The 21,468-nt window shown below is 49.4% G+C and overlaps 1 protein-coding gene across 1 annotated transcript in view; it reads left to right on the forward strand.

Annotated features, from left to right (window-relative positions):
- Window positions 1-21,468, forward strand: part of MBD5 (methyl-CpG binding domain protein 5) — a 48,008-nt gene that overhangs the window by 20,779 nt on the left and 5,761 nt on the right. Inside the window, exons 6-11 of the mRNA XM_069732891.1 lie at window positions 255-2,321; window positions 10,539-10,862; window positions 11,575-11,759; window positions 12,040-13,203; window positions 19,394-19,467; window positions 19,945-20,020. Coding sequence (XP_069588992.1) covers window positions 255-2,321; window positions 10,539-10,862; window positions 11,575-11,759; window positions 12,040-13,203; window positions 19,394-19,467; window positions 19,945-20,020 — 3,890 coding nt within the window. The remainder of the gene's footprint in view (window positions 1-254; window positions 2,322-10,538; window positions 10,863-11,574; window positions 11,760-12,039; window positions 13,204-19,393; window positions 19,468-19,944; window positions 20,021-21,468) is intronic.

The following is a 21,468-nucleotide window of genomic DNA, read 5'->3' on the forward strand; positions in this document are numbered from 1 at the left end:
AGGCGCAGAGCTCAGTCTGTACTCACCCATCAGATGACTTGACTTCAAAGGATCGAACTTGGATTTAGAGGACCCAACCTGCAATCTGTCGTCTTCTGTACCTTCAGTAGGAGGCTGGACTATGCCACCTTATAATAGTGATGGCGGTACATTTATTGTCTAGGGGACTGGCGCATATCGACGAGTGTGTATTGCATGGATTACCTTTCTTTGCATTATACACATTACAACCTTTTTTGTTTCTTCCTTCCCAGACTCTGCTCCTGTCATGTCCTCCCGCGCAGCCACCCCACGATCCATAAGAAATAAATCACTGGAGGGCATTGTGAATTCTGTACTGCCAGAATGTAAAAATCCATTTAAGTTGATGGTTAAAGACCATGTGGGCTCTCAGCCGCTGGACCTCCATCCTGCATATCCATCACAAAGGTTAGGCATTAATGAGCATGGACAGAAATCTCCGTATCGTGGGGGCCATGGCAACATGACAAGTCCAGCCTCGTCTGGATCCCAGATTTACTGTGATGGATCTGCGTCTCCAAGGACCGACCCATTGGGAAGCCCTGATGCATTTACAAGGAACAATCCCATCTATCATGCTCCCCCCAATTCCAGTCCCATTCACGTGAACAGGACTCCCATCTCTCCGCAATCCATCATGTTGCATGGGTCCTCAGTGCAGCAGTCGTGTGCTATGGCCGGAAGGACAAATCTACCTTTGTCTCCAACGTTTGCCAGTCCAGTCTTAAAGAAAACCATGTGCAATTATCCACCCAACATGGATATGTCACGTACAATGTTTCATCATAAACAAACACTGGGTCCTCCACCCCCTCTGCCACCACCACCACCTCCGCCGCCACCTCCACCGCTTTGTGCTCTTCAGAAAAAGCCATTAACATCGTCTGAGAAAGATCCACTTGGTATTCTTGACCCCATCCCCAGCAAACCAGTTCTCCAAAACCCTGTAATGAACACTACCCCATTTCATCCAAATGTTCACACTCAGGTACCCGTGATGAATGTAAACATGCCACCTGCCGTCGTACCTTTGCCAAGTAATCTTCCATTGCCAACCGTCAAACCTGGTCATATGAGTCATGGCAATCACATTCAGAGAGTCCAACATCCAGCGTCGACCTCCTTATCCCCTTCACCGGTCACCTCCCCGGTTCACGCAATGCCGCCCTGTATCGGAAGAATCGAGGCATCGCCCCAAAGATCACGCTCTTCTTCCACCTCGTCAGAGCATGGAAATTTCATGATGCCGCCGCTCGGTACACAACCTACCTGCGGTGGCCTCAAACTCCCGCCACGTTCTCCAAGACCCAGCATGGGCTCTCCAAGACCATCCATGCCATCAAGCCCGTCGACGAAGCCTGATGGACATCACCAGTATAAAGAGATCCATAATCCATTGATAGCTGGAATGAGCAATGTATTAAATCCTCCCAACAATACTGTGTTCTCCCCATCTCCAGCTGGTAACGCTCCTATTAAAGGTCAGACAGGATTGCTGGGGATGCCTTTAAATCAGATCTTGAACCAGCATAATGCTGCCTCTTTCCCGGCGAGCAGTTTACTTTCAGCAGCAGCCAAAGCACAGCTAGCAAATCAAAATAAACTTGCTGGTAATAATGGCAGTTCTGGTTCTGCTGCCAACTGTGGCAGCAACGAAGGAAATAGCACTTTACCCACAATGTTCCCCCCGGCCTCCAACGTGCTACTACCACCACCACCGGCCGAAGGGCAGAGCGGCCGGGCGGCCCTGAGAGATAAGTTGATGTCTCAGCAGAAGGACTTAAGAAAGAGAAAGCAGCCCACGTCGACGGTCGTCAATCTCCTGAAGCCTCCACCTATGGATAATCCCAACCTACAAAAAGCAGGAGGCGAGGCGATGCGGAAGCGAGGGCAAAACTCATTCCCCTTGAATTCAATGTCTCAGCTGCTGCAAACCATGAGTTGTCAGAACTCCCACGTGAACAGCAATAGCGCCATTCCTGACCCGAACATGAGCTTGCCGTGTCCTGCCAACCAGCTGGGTTACAATGACAACGGCCTGAACGCCGCTAATCTCCATAATTCGCTGGCCATGAACATACCAATTAGAGGGGAGGGCGTCCCCTGCCAAAATCCGAACACTAATTTTGTTCATGGCAACAATCCAGTTCCTAACACTCATCTCGCCGGACTCGTCAACCAGATGCAAAGCGGTTACGGGATGTTACCCCACCCGGGGAACCCTTTACACCTCAACCCATCCCAACCGAGAATGCAGATGTCGTCCTCCATACCAATGATCGCCAACAGCTCGGATGCAGGTACGCTCTGCACCTGGGATTTCATTTTAGGGGGGGGGGGATCACAGACTTTTTTAGCGACTTTTTTTTTTTTTATCAATGAAACCCTTCTTTTATTTTATTGTTTTCTCCATATTTTTATACTTGTTACATAAAATTGAAAAAATGTCAGACGTATTTTGGGATTTTGTTTGATGCCACCTCCAGGTTTCTCAACCTCTTCTTTTTTTTTTTGTCAAAAGTAATTTTCTATGTTCTAGGTCAAATCACAGAACCCTGGATGTCTTTTATAAATTAAAAATAGTATTTTATTAACTCTCTCTGCAGTTCTAGGTTCTCTTGTCCTTGGTTCCCTGTCCCGTGCTGTATTGAAGTTATGTACATACATGTTTAAAGAGGATCTATCAACAGGATTCATAATATTAAATTAATATTACAAAAACTGCATTCATTACTAAATAGATTTTACTCGTGATGAGGCTGGTGTATTTACTTTAAAAATACAAGTCTGAAAGTCTCTATAATACTTTGTGAAAGCTCACCTTGATCTCTGTTCACCTGACCTGATTGACAGCTCCTCAGAGTCCATCCTTCCTGCTGCTGCTGGATCTCCATCAACCTCCCCTGACTGACGGCTCCTCAATCTCTGCCTACCTAGCCTCAATGACTGCTCCTTTGGGTCCTTTCTTCCTGCTGCTGAATTTTTGCACACTTAGCCTGACCACCTCAGTGTCCCTCCTCCCTGCTGCTGAATCTCTGCCCACTTAGCTTGAATTACACAGCTCCTCAGTGTCCCTTCTGCTGCTGAGATCTTACGCTGCTCTGAAAAAGCTGCAGCGGTCAGTCAGGCTGTGTAGGGTGGAGATTAAAATACACTTGTCCTCATAAACCCTCACTTGTTTGATGGACTCATAAAATGCTTAGTATCTGTATTATACAGCCATTCCGTCATGGATTTTCAAATTAAAAACACCAGCCTCATCTGGTCTAAAATAGATTTCCCCTGTTTTTTTAAATTAATGTATGCAGTATGTATTGCAGAATCTGCTGACAGGTCCACCTTAAGTCCAGAAGCCAGGTTAATAACATTATCACACATGCCAGTAATTAGTTACTATGGACCGCTTATTAAGGTTTCAGTATTTTCCCTCGCCTCCACCGCTGCAGACTTTCACCGTGTCCCTATGACCTATCAAAAGCTTGATATTTCCATGATGACCTCACTTATCATGACCAAAACAAGCCGTGAATCCTTACTCTTGCGTTGTGACTCGTGAATGAATGCCGTGGCGTCGGGTAATGAACGCCGCTGCGTCGAGGAGGCACAGACTTTCTTTATCGCCTCTCATTGGGGGACACAGGAACCATGGGTGTATGCTGCTGCCACTAGGAGGCTGACACTATGCAAATAAAAAAGTTAGCTCCTCCTCTGCAGTGTACACCCCACCGACTGGCATTATACTCTTCAGTTTAGCTTAGTGTCAGTAGGAGGTGGACACGGGTCTTTCATTAGACCCTTATCTACCTCAATGTGCGTCGTTTTCTTTCAGTTTTTCCTCGGAGGGATACAGGGTGATCAGTCACACCTGTATTCCCACAAGCGGACTATGAGTACGGTGTGTACTGCCACCCCGTATCCTCATAGATCCCTCACCAGGACCAAGATCCTGGCACACCAGCGTGCTCAGAAGTCCGGTCCTGGCTCCGTCCCCCACCCACTCGCCCACCAGAGCCTGTCGGTTGGAGGAGACGAGGACGTCCATCAGCCCTGGATGTCTCACCCTCTTTTAAGGTTAGTACGGCGTGGGATGTTTTTTAGGTGAGTATTTCCCCTATCCCATCCCAGATCCTTGTTAGGGGGGGATTCTTGTTAAGGGCTCCCAGACGGTGACCCTCTCTTACCCGGTCATCGCCTGTATCCTTGCGGCGCGGTCGATATTTTATCGGTTCCTGGAGTTCCAGCATTTTCCCCATTCTGCAAGGGCCTTCTGCTCCAGCGCGGGGCCCTTTTCTGGCCGCAGCGCTCTCACTTCTTTCTTGGCAGCTTTGGCTGCTATTCGCTCTTTTCCGCGGCGCACTATCAGCGCGGCGGTTTTTCTCTGGGCACAGTCCTCAGCGCAGCAGCCCCGCAGTCTATCGCGCTACTTATCGCTGCAGCGCATTGCTCCGGCGCCGCAGGAGGTGGATCTGCGGCGCCCTTCAGCGGCGCAGCCTGGCAGGCTGCGGCGCCTGTGCCGCCAGCCTCCCGTCGCGGCGCACTGCTCCGGCGCCGCAGGAGGTGGATCTGCGGCGCCCTTCAGCGGCGCAGCCTAGCAGGCTGCGGCGCCTGTGCCGCCAGCCTCCCGTCGCGGCGCACTGCTCCGGCGCCGCAGGAGGTGGATCTGCGGCGCCCTTCAGCGGAGCAGCCTAGCAGGCTGCGGCGCCTGTGCCGCCAGCCTCCCGTCGCGGCGCATAGCTCCGGCGCTCTATACCGGCGCCGCGGCTCGTTTCCCGGCCGCCGGTTCCTAATTTAGGCCCCGGCTTCGGCCGGGGCCTACTTCCGGTCTTCGGATCTGTCACTTCCGCCTCTGCGGGCGGGCTTTTTCCCGCCCGACATACTGTGACCTGCCCACCGGCGCCTCTGCGTCTAGCTCCGCCCCTTCCTTGTGGGACACTCGTCTGGTGTGAGCATCGCTTCACACCACAGCAGCAGCCCTTGCAGTGCCTCACGCAGCGCGCCACGCTCCTTCGCCCGCATCTTCTGTGAGCTCAGCACCAGGGGATTTCTCCACCAAGGACAAGTGGGACATCTTCCAGGACCGGGTCCGTGAGTAGCTGCACTGCAGTCTGACACCCCCCTCTGCCCTCTGTCCCCTAACCAACTGGCATCTTCAGGGTCCCTCAAAATGTCTTCCTCTAAAGGGGGCCGCTCTCGCCCCCCTACTTCTTCTTCATCTACTACCTTAGTCACGTACTTTGCATGTTCGTCCTGTAACAGCAAACTTCCCTCAGGTCAGTCCTCCCCGCTGTGTCAGTCCTGCAGCAACCCGATTGTTCCCACCGCCCAGGATCCCCCGGCTGTTCCGCCCGAGAGTGATCCCCCCATCCCAGGCTGGGCCGCTTCTCTGTCACAATCGGTGGCCGATTTAACACGGGTGTCTCAAACCCTGGTGTCCGCGCTGGATCGGTTACCCCTGCAGACCCCTGCAGTGGCCAGCGGGTCGCAGGAACCGCCGCCCGAGCCCTCCTTGATTAGCCACAAAAGGTCCAGACAGGAACGTCGGTCTGAGTCCTCTTCGCGTTCCATCTCACCGCACGGCCCTCCCCCGCGGTTGGTGTCGCACCGTTCCTCCTCCCCTGAGTCAGGCGAGGCTTTATCTGATGCGCCCTCAGAGGAGATGTCGGAGTTGGATCCTAGCCAAATCGCCACCATGAGTGAGTCGGTTCAGAACCTCATTCGGGCTATAAACCAAACCTGTGGCATTAAGGATCCCTCTACGGAACCCGCAGATCAGGCGGTTTCGTTTAGACGGGCCAAACCACCTTCAAGATTTTTTGCCCCTCATCCTGAATTCGAGGAAATCCTGGCCAGAGAGAGAGAGAATCCGACCAGACGTTTTCAGAGGGGAAAACGCCTGGGGGTGTTATATCCTTTATCACCAGATCTTACCGCCAATTGGACGGTCTCTCCCTCGGTGGATCCACCTGTGTCCAGGCTGTCCACCAACACGGTGCTCCCACTGTCCGGCGGAGCGTCTCTGAAGGATTCTAACGACAGAGTTATAGAATCCTTCGCAAAATCTGCCTTCGAAGCGGCTTCAGCAGCGCTATGCCCGGCCTTTGCTTCCACTTGGGCCTCAAAATCCATCTCAAAATGGGCCAAGGATCTGCGGCGAGGTATCCTGGACGGGGCTCCTCCAGCGCAATTAGCGGAACTTGCCAACCAGATTTCCCACGCTGGTGAATACCTGGTTTCCGCCTCCCTGGATGTCGCCTCTTGTGCGGCTCAGGCTTCCAGCAATGCCGTTGCCATCCGCCGGACCGTTTGGCTCAAGGCCTGGCAGGCGGACTTGTCCTCCAAAAAGTCCCTCACTAGTCTGCCCTTCCAGGGCTCTCGTCTCTTTGGTTCCCAGCTGGACCAGATCATTAAGGACGCCACTGGGGGCACAAGTTCCCTTCTCCCCCAGGCTAAACCTCGTCGCCCTCCTCCTAGACGGCAGTTTCGCCCGTTCCGGCCTTTTCGTCACTTCGCTGCGTCAAACTCCTTTTCCCAGCAGCAACAGAGGCCACAGGCACGTCAAGAGAAGAAGGCGGTGTCCTTCAGGCCCACTCCGTCCTGGCGTCCTCGCTATTCCCAGGGTAGATCGTCCAGGCCCAGGACTGGAAGATCCACTTCCGCATGACTCTCGGCAAGACTCCAGCCCAACTCCCAGGTTGGGGGGCCGTCTTCTCCGTTTCAGGGACGTCTGGATTTCCGCAGTAGAGGATGCATGGGTCAGGGAAGTTGTGTCTTCGGGATACAAAATAGAGTTCGCCTCCCGACCCAGAGATCATTTCTTCCAATCTCGTCCTCCAAAAGATCCCGCTTTGGTTCCGGGCTTCTTCGCAGCCATCGCGTCTCTGCTCAAATCCGGGGTAATCGTTCCCGTCCCAGAAAAGGAACGGTACACGGGTTTCTACTCGAACCTCTTTGTGGTACCGAAAAAAGACGGCAAGGTTCGTCCCATTCTGGACCTCAAATTGTTGAACAGGAGGGTTCGCCTGAGACACTTCAGGATGGAATCCCTTCGTTCAGTAATTGCTTCCATGGAGGCTCAGGAATTTCTATGCTCTATAGATATCCAGGACGCCTACCTACATGTTCCAATATTTCCCGGACATCACCGTTTCCTGCGCTTCGCAGTGCAACAAGATCATTTTCAGTTCGTCGCCCTGCCGTTCGGTCTCGCAACCGCGCCAAGGGTGTTCACGAAAATCATGGCGGCGCTGATGGCCATTTTGAGAGTCAGAGGCTTGGTTCTGTTTCCATACCTCGACGACATCCTCATCAAGGCTCCGTCCTTTGCTCAGGCCCACGAAAGCTTGTCCATTGTTCTCGACACCTTATCCCGTTTCGGATGGCTGGTCAACCGGAAGAAGTCCTGCCTTATTCCTTCTCAGCGCATCATCTTTCTGGGCATGCTCTTCGACACTCGTCAGTCCAGAGTCTTCCTTCCCAAGGACAAGAGATCCACCCTTTGTCGGGACATTCTCTTGCTCCAGGGTCCTCGGCCTCCCTCCCTCCGATCGGCCATGAAGGTTCTGGGGAGGATGGTAGCTACCTTGGAAGCGATTCCCTTCGCCCAATTCCATTCTCGACCCCTTCAGCAAGCCATTCTGTCTCAGTGGGACAGGTCGGTCTTCTCCCTGGATCGGCCGATCAGACTCTCCTTTCGGGTCAAGCGGTCTCTCAACTGGTGGCTGACGTCTCCTCTCATCTCCCAGGGCAGGTCCTTCCTTCCGGTTCACTGGCAGGTGGTGACAACGGATGCCAGCCTGATCGGCTGGGGTGCGGTTTTTCGCCACCTGACGGTTCAGGGCCGTTGGTCGCTGCAGGAGTCCGCGCTGCCGATCAACGTCCTCGAAATTCGGGCCATCTTTCTGTCCCTCCGCCATTGGGAAAGGATTCTCAGGGGCCTTCCAGTCCGGATCCAGACGGACAATGCCACGGCTGTGGCATATGTCAACCATCAGGGGGGGACTCGGAGCTCCTTGGCCCTTGCCGAGGTGTCCAAGATCCTCCTTTGGGCAGAGGCAACGGTTCCGGTGATATCCGCGGTGCATATCCCCGGCGTAGAAAACTGGGCCGCCGACTTCCTCAGCCGCGAGGGTCTCGCGGCAGGGGAATGGTCCCTGCATCCGGAGGTCTTCCATCAGATTTGTCTTCGATGGGGAACTCCGGATGTGGATCTCACGGCGTCTCGGATCAACAGGAAGGTTCCACAATTCGTCTCCAGGTCACGCGATCCTCTCGCAGTGGGCGTCGATGCTCTGGCCATTCCTTGGTCACAGTTCGAGATGCCCTATCTGTTCCCACCCCTTCCATTACTTCCCAAACTGTTGAAGAAGATCAAAGCGGAAGGGGTGCCGGTCATCCTGATCGCCCCGGATTGGCCCAGGAGAGCTTGGTTCGCGGAGCTCGTCAACCTTCTCGCGGACGCTCCCTGGTGCCTTCCAGACAGGCCCGATCTGCTGTCCCAGGGTCCGATCTGCCACCCGAATTCTCGGTCGCTCAGTTTAACGGCGTGGCTGTTGAGACCGCGGTTCTAAGAGCGTCCGGCCTTTCGGACCGGGTGATTCACACCATGATTCAGGCTCGGAAGCCTTCGTCTTCCAGGATCTACTACCGCACCTGGAAGGCCTACTTCCGTTGGTGCGAGTCCAACCGCGTGCCGCCTATGGTTTTTTCCCTGCCTTCTCTTTTGGCCTTCCTTCAGGCAGGACTGGATTCGGGCCTGGCTCTTAGTTCCCTGAAGGGTCAGGTCTCTGCGCTTTCCATCCTCTTTCAGAAGACCTTGGCCTCTCGGCCACAGATTAAGACCTTCTTTCAGGGGGTAGCCCACGCCGTCCCGCCGTACAGGGCCCCTGTGGAGGCATGGGACCTAAACCTGGTACTGGACGTTTTGAAGGTTTCTCCCTTTGAACCTCTTAGGGAGATTCCTCTATCAGTTTTATCTTGGAAGGTGGCCTTTCTTGTGGCCATCACGTCCATTCGCCGCGTTTCCGAGCTGGCGGCACTGTCTTGCCGCCCTCCGTTTTTGGTCATTCACCAGGACAAGGTGGTCTTCCGACCTCCACCTTCTTTTCTTCCTAAGGTGGTTTCCACCTTCCACCTCAACGAGGACATCGTTCTACCTTCCTTTTGTCCAGCTCCGACTCATCCTCTGGAGCGATCGTTGAACAAGCTGGACCTAGTCAGGGCAGTGAGGATTTATCTGGATAGAACATCCTCTTTCCGGAAGACGGATTCATTTTTCGTCATTCCTGATGGCACGCGCAGAGGCCAGCCGGCTTCTAAAGCGACTATTGCTCGCTGGATCAGAACGGCAATTTTGGAGGCTTACCGGGTCAAGAACAGAGTGCCCCCTCCTGGGATTAAGGCTCACTCTACCCGGGCAGTCGGCGCCTCCTGGGCGGTGCACCACAGGGCTTCCGCCCTACAGCTTTGCAAAGCGGCAACTTGGTCTTCCATCCACACGTTCGCCAAATTTTACAAGGTCCATACCTACGCATCGGCGGACGCCAGCCTAGCCAGAAGGATCCTGCAGGCGGCAGTGGTGAGTCCTCTGACCTGATGGAAGTCTGTTTTCCCGCCCTTGGGACTGCTTTGGGACGTCCCATGGTTCCTGTGTCCCCCAATGAGAGGCGATAAAGAAAACAGGATTTTTGGTTGCTTACCGTAAAATCTGTTTCTTGAAGCCTCCATTGGGGGACACAGCTCCCTCCCAATGTTTTCTGTTGTTATCTGTTCTATGACTGTTCTCACGTTACAGTTCTCAAGTTTGTGGTTTTTCAACCTTGTTTTCATTATCTCCTACTGCTTTCTCACTAACTGAAGAGTATAATGCCAGTCGGTGGGGTGTACACTGCAGAGGAGGAGCTAACTTTTTTATTTGCATAGTGTCAGCCTCCTAGTGGCAGCAGCATACACCCATGGTTCCTGTGTCCCCCAATGGAGGCTTCAAGAAACAGATTTTACGGTAAGCAACCAAAAATCCTGTTTTTGTTCCACCGTTCATCATAATCCCACTGCACACCTGTTAGGCTACGTTCACATTTGCATTGTTGGGCGCAGCGTCGTCGACTGTTCCCGACGCATGCGTCATACGCCCCTATCTTTAACATGGAGGGGCGCATGGACATGCGCCGGTATACGTTGTAATGCGGTTTACGACGCATGCGTCATTTTGACGCACAAGACAGGGCGCAGACGACGCTACTTGTAGCGTTTTCCCTGCGCCGAATTTCCTGATCTTTACTATATTATGACAACGCATGCGTCACAAAACGCTGCGTTGTGTATATGCTTGTGGGTTGCGTCGACGACGCTGCGCCCAACAACGCAAATGTGAACGTAGCGTTACTTGCACACAATGCCACCAGCTGCATTGCGAGACGTGCCAGTCTTCAGTAGAAGTAGGACCGTGGCTCACACAGGGTTAAGACCGTACTCCCTTGTTCATCATGTTACTTACACATTTACCTTTCTTGGTTCCTTAGGAGGTCCCTTACCATTGTCATCGGTTGCCATAGCCGGCACGGGTCAACCAGCCATCACCAAGACCACATCTGTCCTCCAAGATGGCGTCATAGTCACTACAGCCTCTGGAACGCCAATGCAGAGCCACCATCCCATGGGCAACAGCTTTCCATTTCCAGGACCAGAGCACACTAATAATCACTTTGCACAGAACACTAACAACAACCTTCCGCGACCTGTCAACCCCAATCTTCTAAATGCCCTGCCGATGGCACTGCCCATGAATCAGCAGCATCTACTGAATCAGAATATCCTGCACATGCTGCAACCTCCTACGGGAGACGGTAAGACCCTACCTCTAGCCAATCTCGGCATTCACTCTTGTCATTTTTTTTGGGGGGGTGGGGGTGTATAAATTTTCATTTCTGTAGGGAACGGATCATTAGGATCTTAATTGGGTGATGCAGAATGTGGTTACAGCAATCCTGATCACCGTTCCCCCTTAAATGGGCTAATTAGATCTTTGACAAATGTGGGTCTGCACCTAATCTCTAGGAAGGTGGATCCCCCACTATATCAAAATAAAAGAAAGAATGAATGGCACTGAGATTTGTGAAATGATGTTACTTACTGGTGTGGAGGAGTACACTCTGAATCATTGGCACATTATGGGAGTGAAGTCACTTGATGGAGGTTGCTTGCCAAGAAAAAAACACGTACATAAGTCCAGATGAGGAAGATCTGGACCCGTGGAAGCTTGTTTAACGCGAAACGGCCGTCATCCTTTTACTTGCACTGTCCCTGCTCGCATTACCTTGTCCATGAACATATATTGGAAATAAAGGACTAAGGTGTTTTTGTCACAAAAAGGAAGTGTTGCTGCTTTCTTCCTCATCTGGACTCCCCCACTATCAGCCTGAGACTCTCAGGATATCATGGGAGTTGTAGTTCTAAGACTGGAACAAATGCTGGAATCAAGAAGTCTGGGGAGACTTCATCCAGTCTCTCATACCCCTAAAAGTCTAATGCTCCTAAAATGTGTTGTGTACCTTACAGGAGACCTGACGTCTGTGAACAACACCCTGAATAACCATCAGCTGTCTCATCTTCAGTCCATACTAAACAACAATCAGCAACAGCAACTCCTACAAGGGTTCTCCAATCTACACGCCTTGAAAGGACATGTTCCCGGGCCTCCGAACAATATAAACCCCATGGCCTGTTTGTTCCAAAACTTCCAGGTAATTATATGTTGTGAAGCATTACACAATTTTCATGTTAAACGTTTGTTTTTTCTGTTTGTAGCAATTTTCTTCCAGGAGCCTTTCTTCATGTTATCACTCCTATCAGGAAATAGGATACATATCCGGGCAAGCTTCAGGATCTTTCCTTTATCACCCCTCTACCCTATTATTGTATGTGTTCTCCTTTCTGATCCCCAAAGTGTTAGACCATTATTACATTTGTTCCGATCATTACTTTACTCCCTTGCATTCGTTTTTTTTTTTTTATTTCCAATAGGTGAGAATGCAAGAAAACAAAGAGGTAAATGCCCAGATGGGATTGTCTTCAGTGCACCACGAAAACCCAAACTCTTCACTTCCTCCATTTCCAGAGAAATCCTGTACCATGCCGCATAGGACAGAGCCCTACATAAAAGATAAACGGGAGGGAGACGGCTCGGTGGACGCCATCTATAAAGCTGTCGTAGACGCGGCCAGTAAAGGAATGCAGGTGGTGATCACTACGGCCGTGTCCAGCACAACGCAGATGAGCCCCATCCCAGCACTAAGTGCCATGAGTGCCTTCACCGCATCCATCGGTGACCCGTTAAATCTCTCGAGTGCGGTGAGCGCCGTCATCCATGGAAGAAACATGGCAAACTCTGATCATGAGGTCAGGACAAGGAACTCTAGAGGTAACCGGATGAGGAAGAACTTGGATCACAGCAAACATATGGCTGAAGGGGATGGGTTTGATTATTTAAAAGCAGGATGCAATACACCTAAAAGACAATGGAACGGGGGTCAGAGTCCTGGAGATGTGAACAGGTGGAAGTGTGAGGAGGTTCTGGACCACAACGCACAGGTCCATGGCAATCCTTACCAAGCAAGATCTGGCAACATCTCTATATTGCACTCCTTCGAAGATGAGCAGTGCCAGATTTTGTTGCCCCCCAGACATTGTCCGAATGATAAAATGCTAGAGGATAACTTCAGGTTTAACCATTACAAAAGAACTATGATGAGTTTTAAAGAGAGGTTGGAAAGCACGGTGGAACGGTGCGCTCACATGAACGGGAACCGGACCGCTCCGCACAGAGGGTACGGAGATCTGCTAAGCATCCCCAAACAAGAGATCAGCATGGAGGAACAATCTCCCAGCTCTTCCAACAGTTTGGAGAGTTCTTTAGCGAGAGACTATATCCATTACAATGGAGACTTCCATGCCAAGGGCATGAACGGTTGCGCCCCAAGTCCCTCGGACACCAAGAGTATCAGTAGTGAGGACGATCTGAGGATACCCGACTCCCCGTCATCAAATGACTTAATGCCTTATAGGCCAAGGACGTTTAATATGGGAGACTTGGTCTGGGGACAGCTTAAAGGACTGGCCGCGTGGCCTGGAAAACTAGTGAGGGACAACCTCCACAACTCGTATCAACAGAACTCTGAGGAGGGGAAGGTACACGTCCATTTTGTATTTTTAGGATATATGAATTATTTGAGCTGGGTACTGGCGTGTAGTACAAAGTGTTGTCTTCTAATATTCCCTTTCAGCTGAAGGTAAAAATGTCTATTTTCAAGGGTTTATTGCCAATCGGGCCATATTGGATCAATAGTGATCTAACGGATTGAAGGAGCCACAGTACCTTGGCGAATGCCACATCTCTTCATTGTTTACCAGGCACATGTTGATGCATTTTTGTTCCTGATTTTGCAGTTTGATTTTTGCAGTTTGATTTTGTCCTATTCAATTTAAATAGGACCGAGCTGCAAAAACAACAAAAAGGCGCAACACCCCCTCGTGTAATATATCTTAAGGCTGCGGCTGAAAATCACGATAGTCTTGCACACTGCAATTTTTCCACTCGTCTTACCTGCAAAACCTGATAAGCCGCTTGATATTGTAGATGAAACCGATGCATTCCTGCAAGACATAATGATTGTTCAGGGAAACAACATCAGCACAAAACTGCTGCGGGTGTGAACGCAGACTAAAGACAGGCCGTCAATTTGGAAGTCGTAGCAAAACGTTTTAATAGTGGAGGACTAGACTGTTTCAGTCCCGTGTGGATTTGCTGGATGTCTCCAGTCTGAGTGTCAGTCCTGCACAGATCAAAGCATTATCCAATAGTTTTGCACCATAAACTTCTGTGAATGTTAGTCTACTTTGCTCGCTCCAGTCCGGTGTTTGTATGACTTCTAGTACATCCACTTGACTTCCGCAGCCAATTACTAGCCTCAAAAGTTGCCTTTTTTTTTACATGTTAGAAACCAATATTGAAGACCGTGATTGACTGCAGTGGTCCCGGGGATGTACAGCACTTTCTTAGAGCTGTATGAGGACCATCTGAACTGGAGCAGTGGGGGATTTAAAGGGTAAACTTTTTGCAAAGGATTAAAAGGATTAAATGCACAGTGGCATCTAATGATAATTGTGATCTTTGCCTCGTTAAAGGCTTCTTCTCATCAGACGTTTTTGGTTTATATATTATTATTATACTTTTTTATAGCGCTATTTATTCCATGGCGCTTTACATGTCAACGGGGCAAATATGGACAAGTACAAAAAACATGAGTAAAACAAGGCACACACAAGTACAAGAGGACCCTGCCCGCGAGGGCTCACAATCTACAGGGGATGGGTGAGGATACACTAGGAGAGGGTAGAGTTGGTCATGCGGCCGTTCAGCAGACAGAGGATCGCTGCAGGTTGTAGGCTTGTCCTTTTGAATGTTTCCATGGTAGGAGAGAGCCTGATGTGTTGGGGTAGAGAGTTCCAGAGTATGGGGGAAGCACGGGAGAAGTCTTGTATGCAGTTGTTGGAGGAAGAGATGAGAGGAGTGTTTTGAACTGTAGCCTCCGGGCAATAGGAAGCCAATGAAGGGCCTGGCAGAGAGGAGAGGCTGGGGAATTACTGGGAGACAGGTGGATTAGTCGGACAGCAGAGTTTAGGATGGATTGGAGTGGTGCCAGATTGCTAGAGGGGAGGCCAGAGAGTAGGAGGTTGCAGTAGTCGAGGCGGGAGATAAGGGCATGTACTAGTGTTTTTGTGGTTTCGTGGTCAAGGAATATACGGATCTGGGAAATGTTTTTGAGTTGGAATCAGCAGGAGGAGGCAAGGGCCTGGATATGTGGCTTGAAAGAGAGGGCAGAGTCAGGGATCACCCCGTGGCACCGAGCATGCGGGACTGGGGAAAGTGAGCAGCCATTGACATTGATGGATAGGTCAGGTGGAGGGGTAGAGTGAGATGGGGGAAAGATGATGAATTCTGTTTTGTCCATGTTCAGTTTTAGAAAGCAAGCAGAAAAGAAAGATGAAATAGCAGACAGACATTGTGGGACTTTGGTCACTAAGGAAGTAAGGTCCGGTCCAGATAGGTAGATCTGCGTGTCATCAGCGTAGAGAAGATATTGTAAACCGTGGGATTGTATGAGCTCTCCCAAGCCAAAGGTGTAGATGGAGAAGAGTAGGGGTCCTAAAACTGAGCCTTGGGGAACACCGATAGACAGTGGGCGAGATGAGGAGGTGGTGTGGGAGAAAGACACTGAATGTCCGTTCTGTTAGATATGATGAGATCCAGGATAGGGCTAAGTCTGTGATGCCAAGAGATGAGAGATTCTTTAACAGGAGGGAATGGTCCACAGTGTCAAAGGCAGAAGACAGGTCCAGGAGACGGAGGACAGAGTAGTGTCGCTTGCTCTTGGCGGTTAGTAGGTTGTTGGTCACTTTAGTTAGGGCAGTTTCAGTTGAGTGATGGGGTCGGACGCCAGATTGTAACCGGTTAAAAAGGGAGCAGGAGGAGAGGTGGGAGGACAGTTTAAGATGGACATGCTGTTCCAGTAGTTTTGAGGCATAAGGGAGAAGGGATATCGGGCGATAGCTGGACACAGAGGATGGGTTGAGGGAGGGTTTTTTGAGGATAGGTGCGATTGATGAATGTTTTGAAGGATGAAGGGAAGACACCGTTTGTAAGTGAGATGTTGAAGAGCTGTGTTAGGGCTGGGATGAAGACTTTGGCAAGGTTAGGGATGAGGTGGTACGGGAGTGGGTCAAGCGTTCAAGTGTTGAGATGTGATCTTGACAGAAGGGTGGAGAGCTGATTGTCTGTCATGGTGGAGAAGCTGTCTTTGGAAGAACCGGGCTGAGCAGTCAAGAGGACGGGCATTGGGGGCTGTGGGCCAAAGCTTTCTCTGATTGTATCGATCTTCTGCTTAAAGAAAGAGGCAAAGTCTTCAGCAGAAATGCGAGAAGAGGGAGGAGATGCTGGGGGTCGGAGTAGAGAATTTAAAGTGTTGAAGACCTGTTTAGGGTTGTGAGTCAGAGAGGATATTAGAGATAAGAAGTAGGTTTGTTTTGTGGCAGTGAGCGTGGACTTGAAGCTGGTGAGGGACTGCTTGTATGCGATAAAGTGCTCAGCAGAACGAGATCTCTTCCATCTTAGCTAAGCGACTCTGGAAGCCCGTCTCAGTTCTTTGGCCAGGCTGGTTAGCCAGGGCTGCCTGTTGATTGTACGAGTTTTGCTATGCGTGAGGGGGGCGAACGAATCAAGTGTAGCTGTTATTGTGGTGTTCTAAAAAAGTGGCAGCAGCATCTGTGTCATGGAAGGAAGCTATGTCTGTAAGAGGGAGAAGGGACTCAAGAGAGTGAGTGTAAATTTAGGTGTTTGAGATTTCTGCGAGGGGGAGTGAGTTTGTGGGGTGGGGGTTGTGCACTAAGAGAGGAGAGAGAAGAGAATGTCAGTAGGTTGTGGTCAGGAAGGGGTGAGATTAGTAAGGCTACGTTCACATTAGCGTTTTGCGTGTTTGCGTCGGGCGACGCAGCGGCGACGCATGCGCCATGCGCCCCTATATTTAACATGGGGGACGCATGGACATGCGTTGTGCTGCGTTGTGCGACGCATGCGTTTTTTTTGCCGCAAGCGTCGGGCGCAGAAAACGCAACAAGTTGCATTTTTCTTGTGTCCAAATTTCGGCAAAAAAAGACGCATGCGTCGCAAAACGCATTTTTGCGTGCGTTTTTATTTGCGTTGCGTCGCCGACGCAGCGGCGCACAACGCAAATGTGAACGTAGCCTAAGGGAACAGAGGCGGGTGAAGATGAGGTCCAGTGTATGGCCATCTTTGTGAGTGGCTGCAGAGGACCAATGAATGAGGCCAAAGGAGGCAGTGAGCGTTAAAAGTTTAGAGGCAGCTGGGGTGGAAATGTCAATGGGGATACTGAAGTCACCCATGATGATAGTGGGGATGTCAGCAGAAAGGAAATGAAGTAACCAGGTGGTGAAGTGGTCAAAAAAGGTGGAGATGGTTAGTTCTGGGGAGCGGTAGATGACAGCCAGCTGGAGGTTGGGGGTAGTAGATGTGGACGGAGTGCACCTCAAGAAGGAAAATGCAGCTGGAGAGGCGGAGTCAGAGGGGGTGAGGCAGGTTTCAGTGATGCCAAGGAAGGAGAGTTAGTTAGTGATAAAGAGGTCATGGATAAATGACAGTTTGTTGCAGACAAAGTGTGCGTTCCATAGTGAGGGGGAGTGGGTGATGGATGAATGGATATGAGGTTATCATGGTTGCGAAGACGTGTAGAGGATCATGGCAGGGGGTTAGAAATAAGTGTGGGGGATGTGTTGAGGAGGGCCAGGATTAGGGGATGTGTCGCAAGCAATGAGGAGTAGCAGACTGAGCGTTAGGTGGGAGCAGGATAGGACATGATGTGGCCGTGTGTGTCTGGAGAAAAAGGATTGTATGTGGAGGAACAGCTGTGAGGTGGATGGGGAGGATGGAGGGGGAAATGACTAGTTCCTTACTAGGTGGAGGGATTGCAGGAGATAGGAAGAAATAAAGTAGTATGGGGGTGAATGTACAAGGAAACCAAAACATTATAGTAGTTTTTTATTCCTTTACCTTCCGGTCAATTCTAGTCCAATTCTAGTGTAATTCAGAGTAATTAGAAATCTGTAATTTGAAAGATGGTCAGACACATCTGGTCAGACTCATGGCTTTGAATTTATGTGCATCTAAGGGCTCCCAGCTGAGAGGGGATGTGGGCATGTGTATCCAGAGCACATGCTCACAGTTAAGCCAGGTCATAAAGAGGGGGTGGGGTAGATTGACCACCCGGGTATGCAAGGGAGACGCAAGAGGAATGAAGTACATATGGATAGAAAATAATGGGTAAGCAAAGCATGCCAGGTGGGGATCATATGCACTTCATACAGACAGACAAAGCAGGAAAGTTGAGTGGATGAGCATACCAGGTGGGGATCATATATTGATTTGTATTTTTGGAAATCCCGTAGAAGTCGGCGTAGATTGTGCGGCCACTTCTCCACAACTTAAGAGTTGCAAGTTATGACTTTGTGAGCTGGGACCTGCGTCCATCAGACACATTAGGGTTCCTTTTCAAGTAGTTTCCCTCTGACCCCCTAGGGATGCACTAACTGCTTGATATGACCCTTTACCAGTCACAGCTGGTTACTGTAATTTTCCAGTGACTGCTGGGGGTCCAGGAGCTTTTTTTTCATGATATCATCCCTCTTACCAGTCATTTAGAGGGGTCTTATAAGGACACTCGCACATCAGCTGCTCCTAAAGTTGAGTGTTACTCACATGATTAGTAGCAGGAGGATTACGGTGATTTTTGTGTTCCATTCATGTGTGAGCTCCGCACATCCCTGACTTTTGATTTTTAGGCAGCTTTGTGCATCTCTAGATCTGTTTGGGTCAGATTTCTACCCACAAAACATTACTTTTTTTTTTAATTTTTTTATTAAGGCTGGGTTCACATTTCGTTCATCGCCTCCGTTAAACGGACTACGTTACACCGCGGCATAACGTGGTGTAGCGTAGTCCGTTAACGCCGCCATTGAAAGCAATGTCGGACGCATCGCTAGCACACGCCCACAATGGGCGTTCGCTAGCGATGTGCCGTCATTGAGTGACGGACCCTGAGACGCGGGCTGCAGCGTTTCCGGGTCAGTCACTGCTAGCGCAGATAGAGCTAGCAGATGCTCCATCTGCGCTAGCGCGATGTAAACGTCGACATGTGCGTTACAACAACCCATTCGCGTATGTGCTGAACGGGCTGCTGCTAACGCAGTGTGAACCCGGCGTAATTTTTACAAAACTTTACACTTTCATTAAAAAGAAATTACATGAAGGTGCCCATCCCATGGTTGTAATTGTTAGTGTGCCAGGGAATATATGGACATTGTGGTATATTGTGAATTTTTATTTTAGAATTCAAGGGGGTTTTCTTTGTGTGTTTAGAATTTTGTAGGCAGAAAAATGACCATTTCAGTAGTAATTGCGTCACCCTTTTTCCAGAGTAACATTACATCCTAGCTTTGTTTGATCGTTCTCTTGAATATGCAGATTGCTTCTTCAGAGAGGAAAAGGACTAGAACTCGAGAATTCCTACTTCCAATGTGTGACACTAGAGTTCTAGTCCTCTTCCTCTCTGAAGAGGCAGTTTGCATATTTAATTTCCTAGAGGAGCATTGCAAGGCTTTAAAGCCTCCTCACATTGGTATGCCAGGCTTGGCATGTCACTCTCCACAAGGAGAAACATTACTTACCCCTTGGGTCCCCATCATTCGCTTACTCGCTGTAAATAGGTGCCCGCTGTGGGATCGGATAATCTGATTTGGTTTCCTTTAGATGGAGAGCGAGAAGTTGAAGACTCTGACGGAGGGACTGGAGGCTTACAACCGAGCACAGAAACGCAACCGGAAGTAAGGATCGCGAATACATTACTTGGTCAGACCAGGGCCAGCAACCTGTGGCACTCAGCAGTTAAAGAACTGAAACTCCCAGCATGCCCTGAAAGCCACAGACTGTTAGAGTATGCTAGGAGATGTAGTTCCACAACAGCTGGATTCCTGCAAGCTTCTGAGCCCCCCCACATAGAACGCCATCACTACCAAAAACAGCGCCACTTTTGTCCATGGCCATGTTTGGTATTACAGTTTTTATATGGCCATTATAAAAATTTGTTTTGGTTAAAAGTGGATTCTTCACTTTTGAGAATACTCCTGCATTGAGAAGCATTGTGCATGACACAGTCGGGCCCCCAGGTGTTACATTTCCCTACAGCGCCACCACTGGCAAAACTGAGCATTAAATGGTGTCCATCTTATCAATAGCACATCTATTTAATACCAGACAGACAAGGTCCTCTAGAGAGACACTTTTTTTTTTTTTCTTTTTAGGAGCGGAACACTAAATAATCATTTAGAAGCTGCAATACACGAGGCAATGAACGAGCTGGACAAGATCTCTGGCAATGTAAGTTATAACCCCAATTGCTCTATACTGGGAAATAAAATGCAATTGTATTTACAAGAGAATTATGCCTAAGAAGAATGAGACCTGTCCAGCAAATATCAAGGCCTCAAAACTGAGGATTTCAGTTATAAAAAAGAGATTATATCTCATGGAGCACGAAGAAGCAGAATTGAGAAAACTTGTTTTGTCTGAGTTATGACCACATCACTATCTTAGTGATTTGCCTGTTGGTTAATAAAATTGCAAGTTTTAGTCTGTAATCTTCAATAAACAGCCCCCTCCTTCCTCCTGATATGCAGTTTGTACCTGATCTCAAGTTTTAGATTTTTCTCCTGTGGGAGTGCCTCTCTCAGTAATACAGGCTGCATATGAGATCTGTGTGTGTGCAGGGTGCTGCTGTGTTTACTTGCTTTCAAGTGTCTGCACAGCTCCAATACTTATTTCCTCTTCATGTGCTTTCCCCCTTCGCTGTAGCCTGTTTTGTTTGTGCTGCTTGAGACTCTACATGCTTTCTTCCTCTCCAGGCTGTGAATATTTTTGTACAGCACCCTCCCATCCGTGCTGCTAATACTAATGAAGGAGGGGAGCCGAGAGCAGTCAGGATGCCAATAGACAATTTTTAAAAAGTGGTTAAAAAAAAAAGTGGGAGATTTGTGTGTGTGAGAAAAAAAAAAAAAAAAGGGGGTGGGGTGGTATTGTCACCATTTTTTGAGACCTGCAACGCTTTCAATTTTTGGGATATGGGACTATGTGCTGGCCTTTTTTTTTTGTGTTCCCTGATCCATATTTACTGATGCCATTCTGGAGTAGATGTTTTAATCGCGTTTTATTGCAATGTTGCAGCAGCCTAGAAGCGTAATTCTGGTGATTTTTTTTTTTCTTTCTTTTTTTCTCGTTACGCTGTTCATTTATTGGATTTTGAGAGCTTGGACTTGTGCATTTTCTTTTTATTTATTTATTTATTTATTTATTTATTTTAATGGGGGCAATGGGTGGTTTAAACTTTTTTTTTTTTTTTTTTCATATTTTTAAACATTTTTTTCATTGTTTAGCCTTTAATGGTCCCCATAAGGGGACTTGTATCTCTGATCATCTTATCGCTTGTCCTATACATAGCATTGCATCAGCATTGTCGTGAACAGGTTAATCTAGTAGAGTGCTCAGCGAAAATGTTATTAATCCATCAGAGCTCTTGCTGTCTGTCTGCTCTTCCCTGATAGCAGAGAGGGCGTTGTACAGAGACCTAAAAAGTGGAGAGAAAGTATGTAATGCCTCAGGAAGGGCAGAGAGGTCTATTGAAAAGGAGGACTGCATTCTTCTAGTGCAGGCTGGACGCTGTGCTAAGTGCTTATAAAGACAGATACACCCTGGATACAAAGAGATCTTAAATCCAGCCTTTATTACTGAGAGGGACACTCTCAAAAATATGAAACTTGGATCAAGCTGCA

The sequence above is a fragment of the Ranitomeya imitator genome, chromosome 7 (genome assembly GCF_032444005.1).
Source record: "Ranitomeya imitator isolate aRanImi1 chromosome 7, aRanImi1.pri, whole genome shotgun sequence".
Taxonomy (NCBI): Eukaryota; Metazoa; Chordata; class Amphibia; order Anura; family Dendrobatidae; genus Ranitomeya; species Ranitomeya imitator.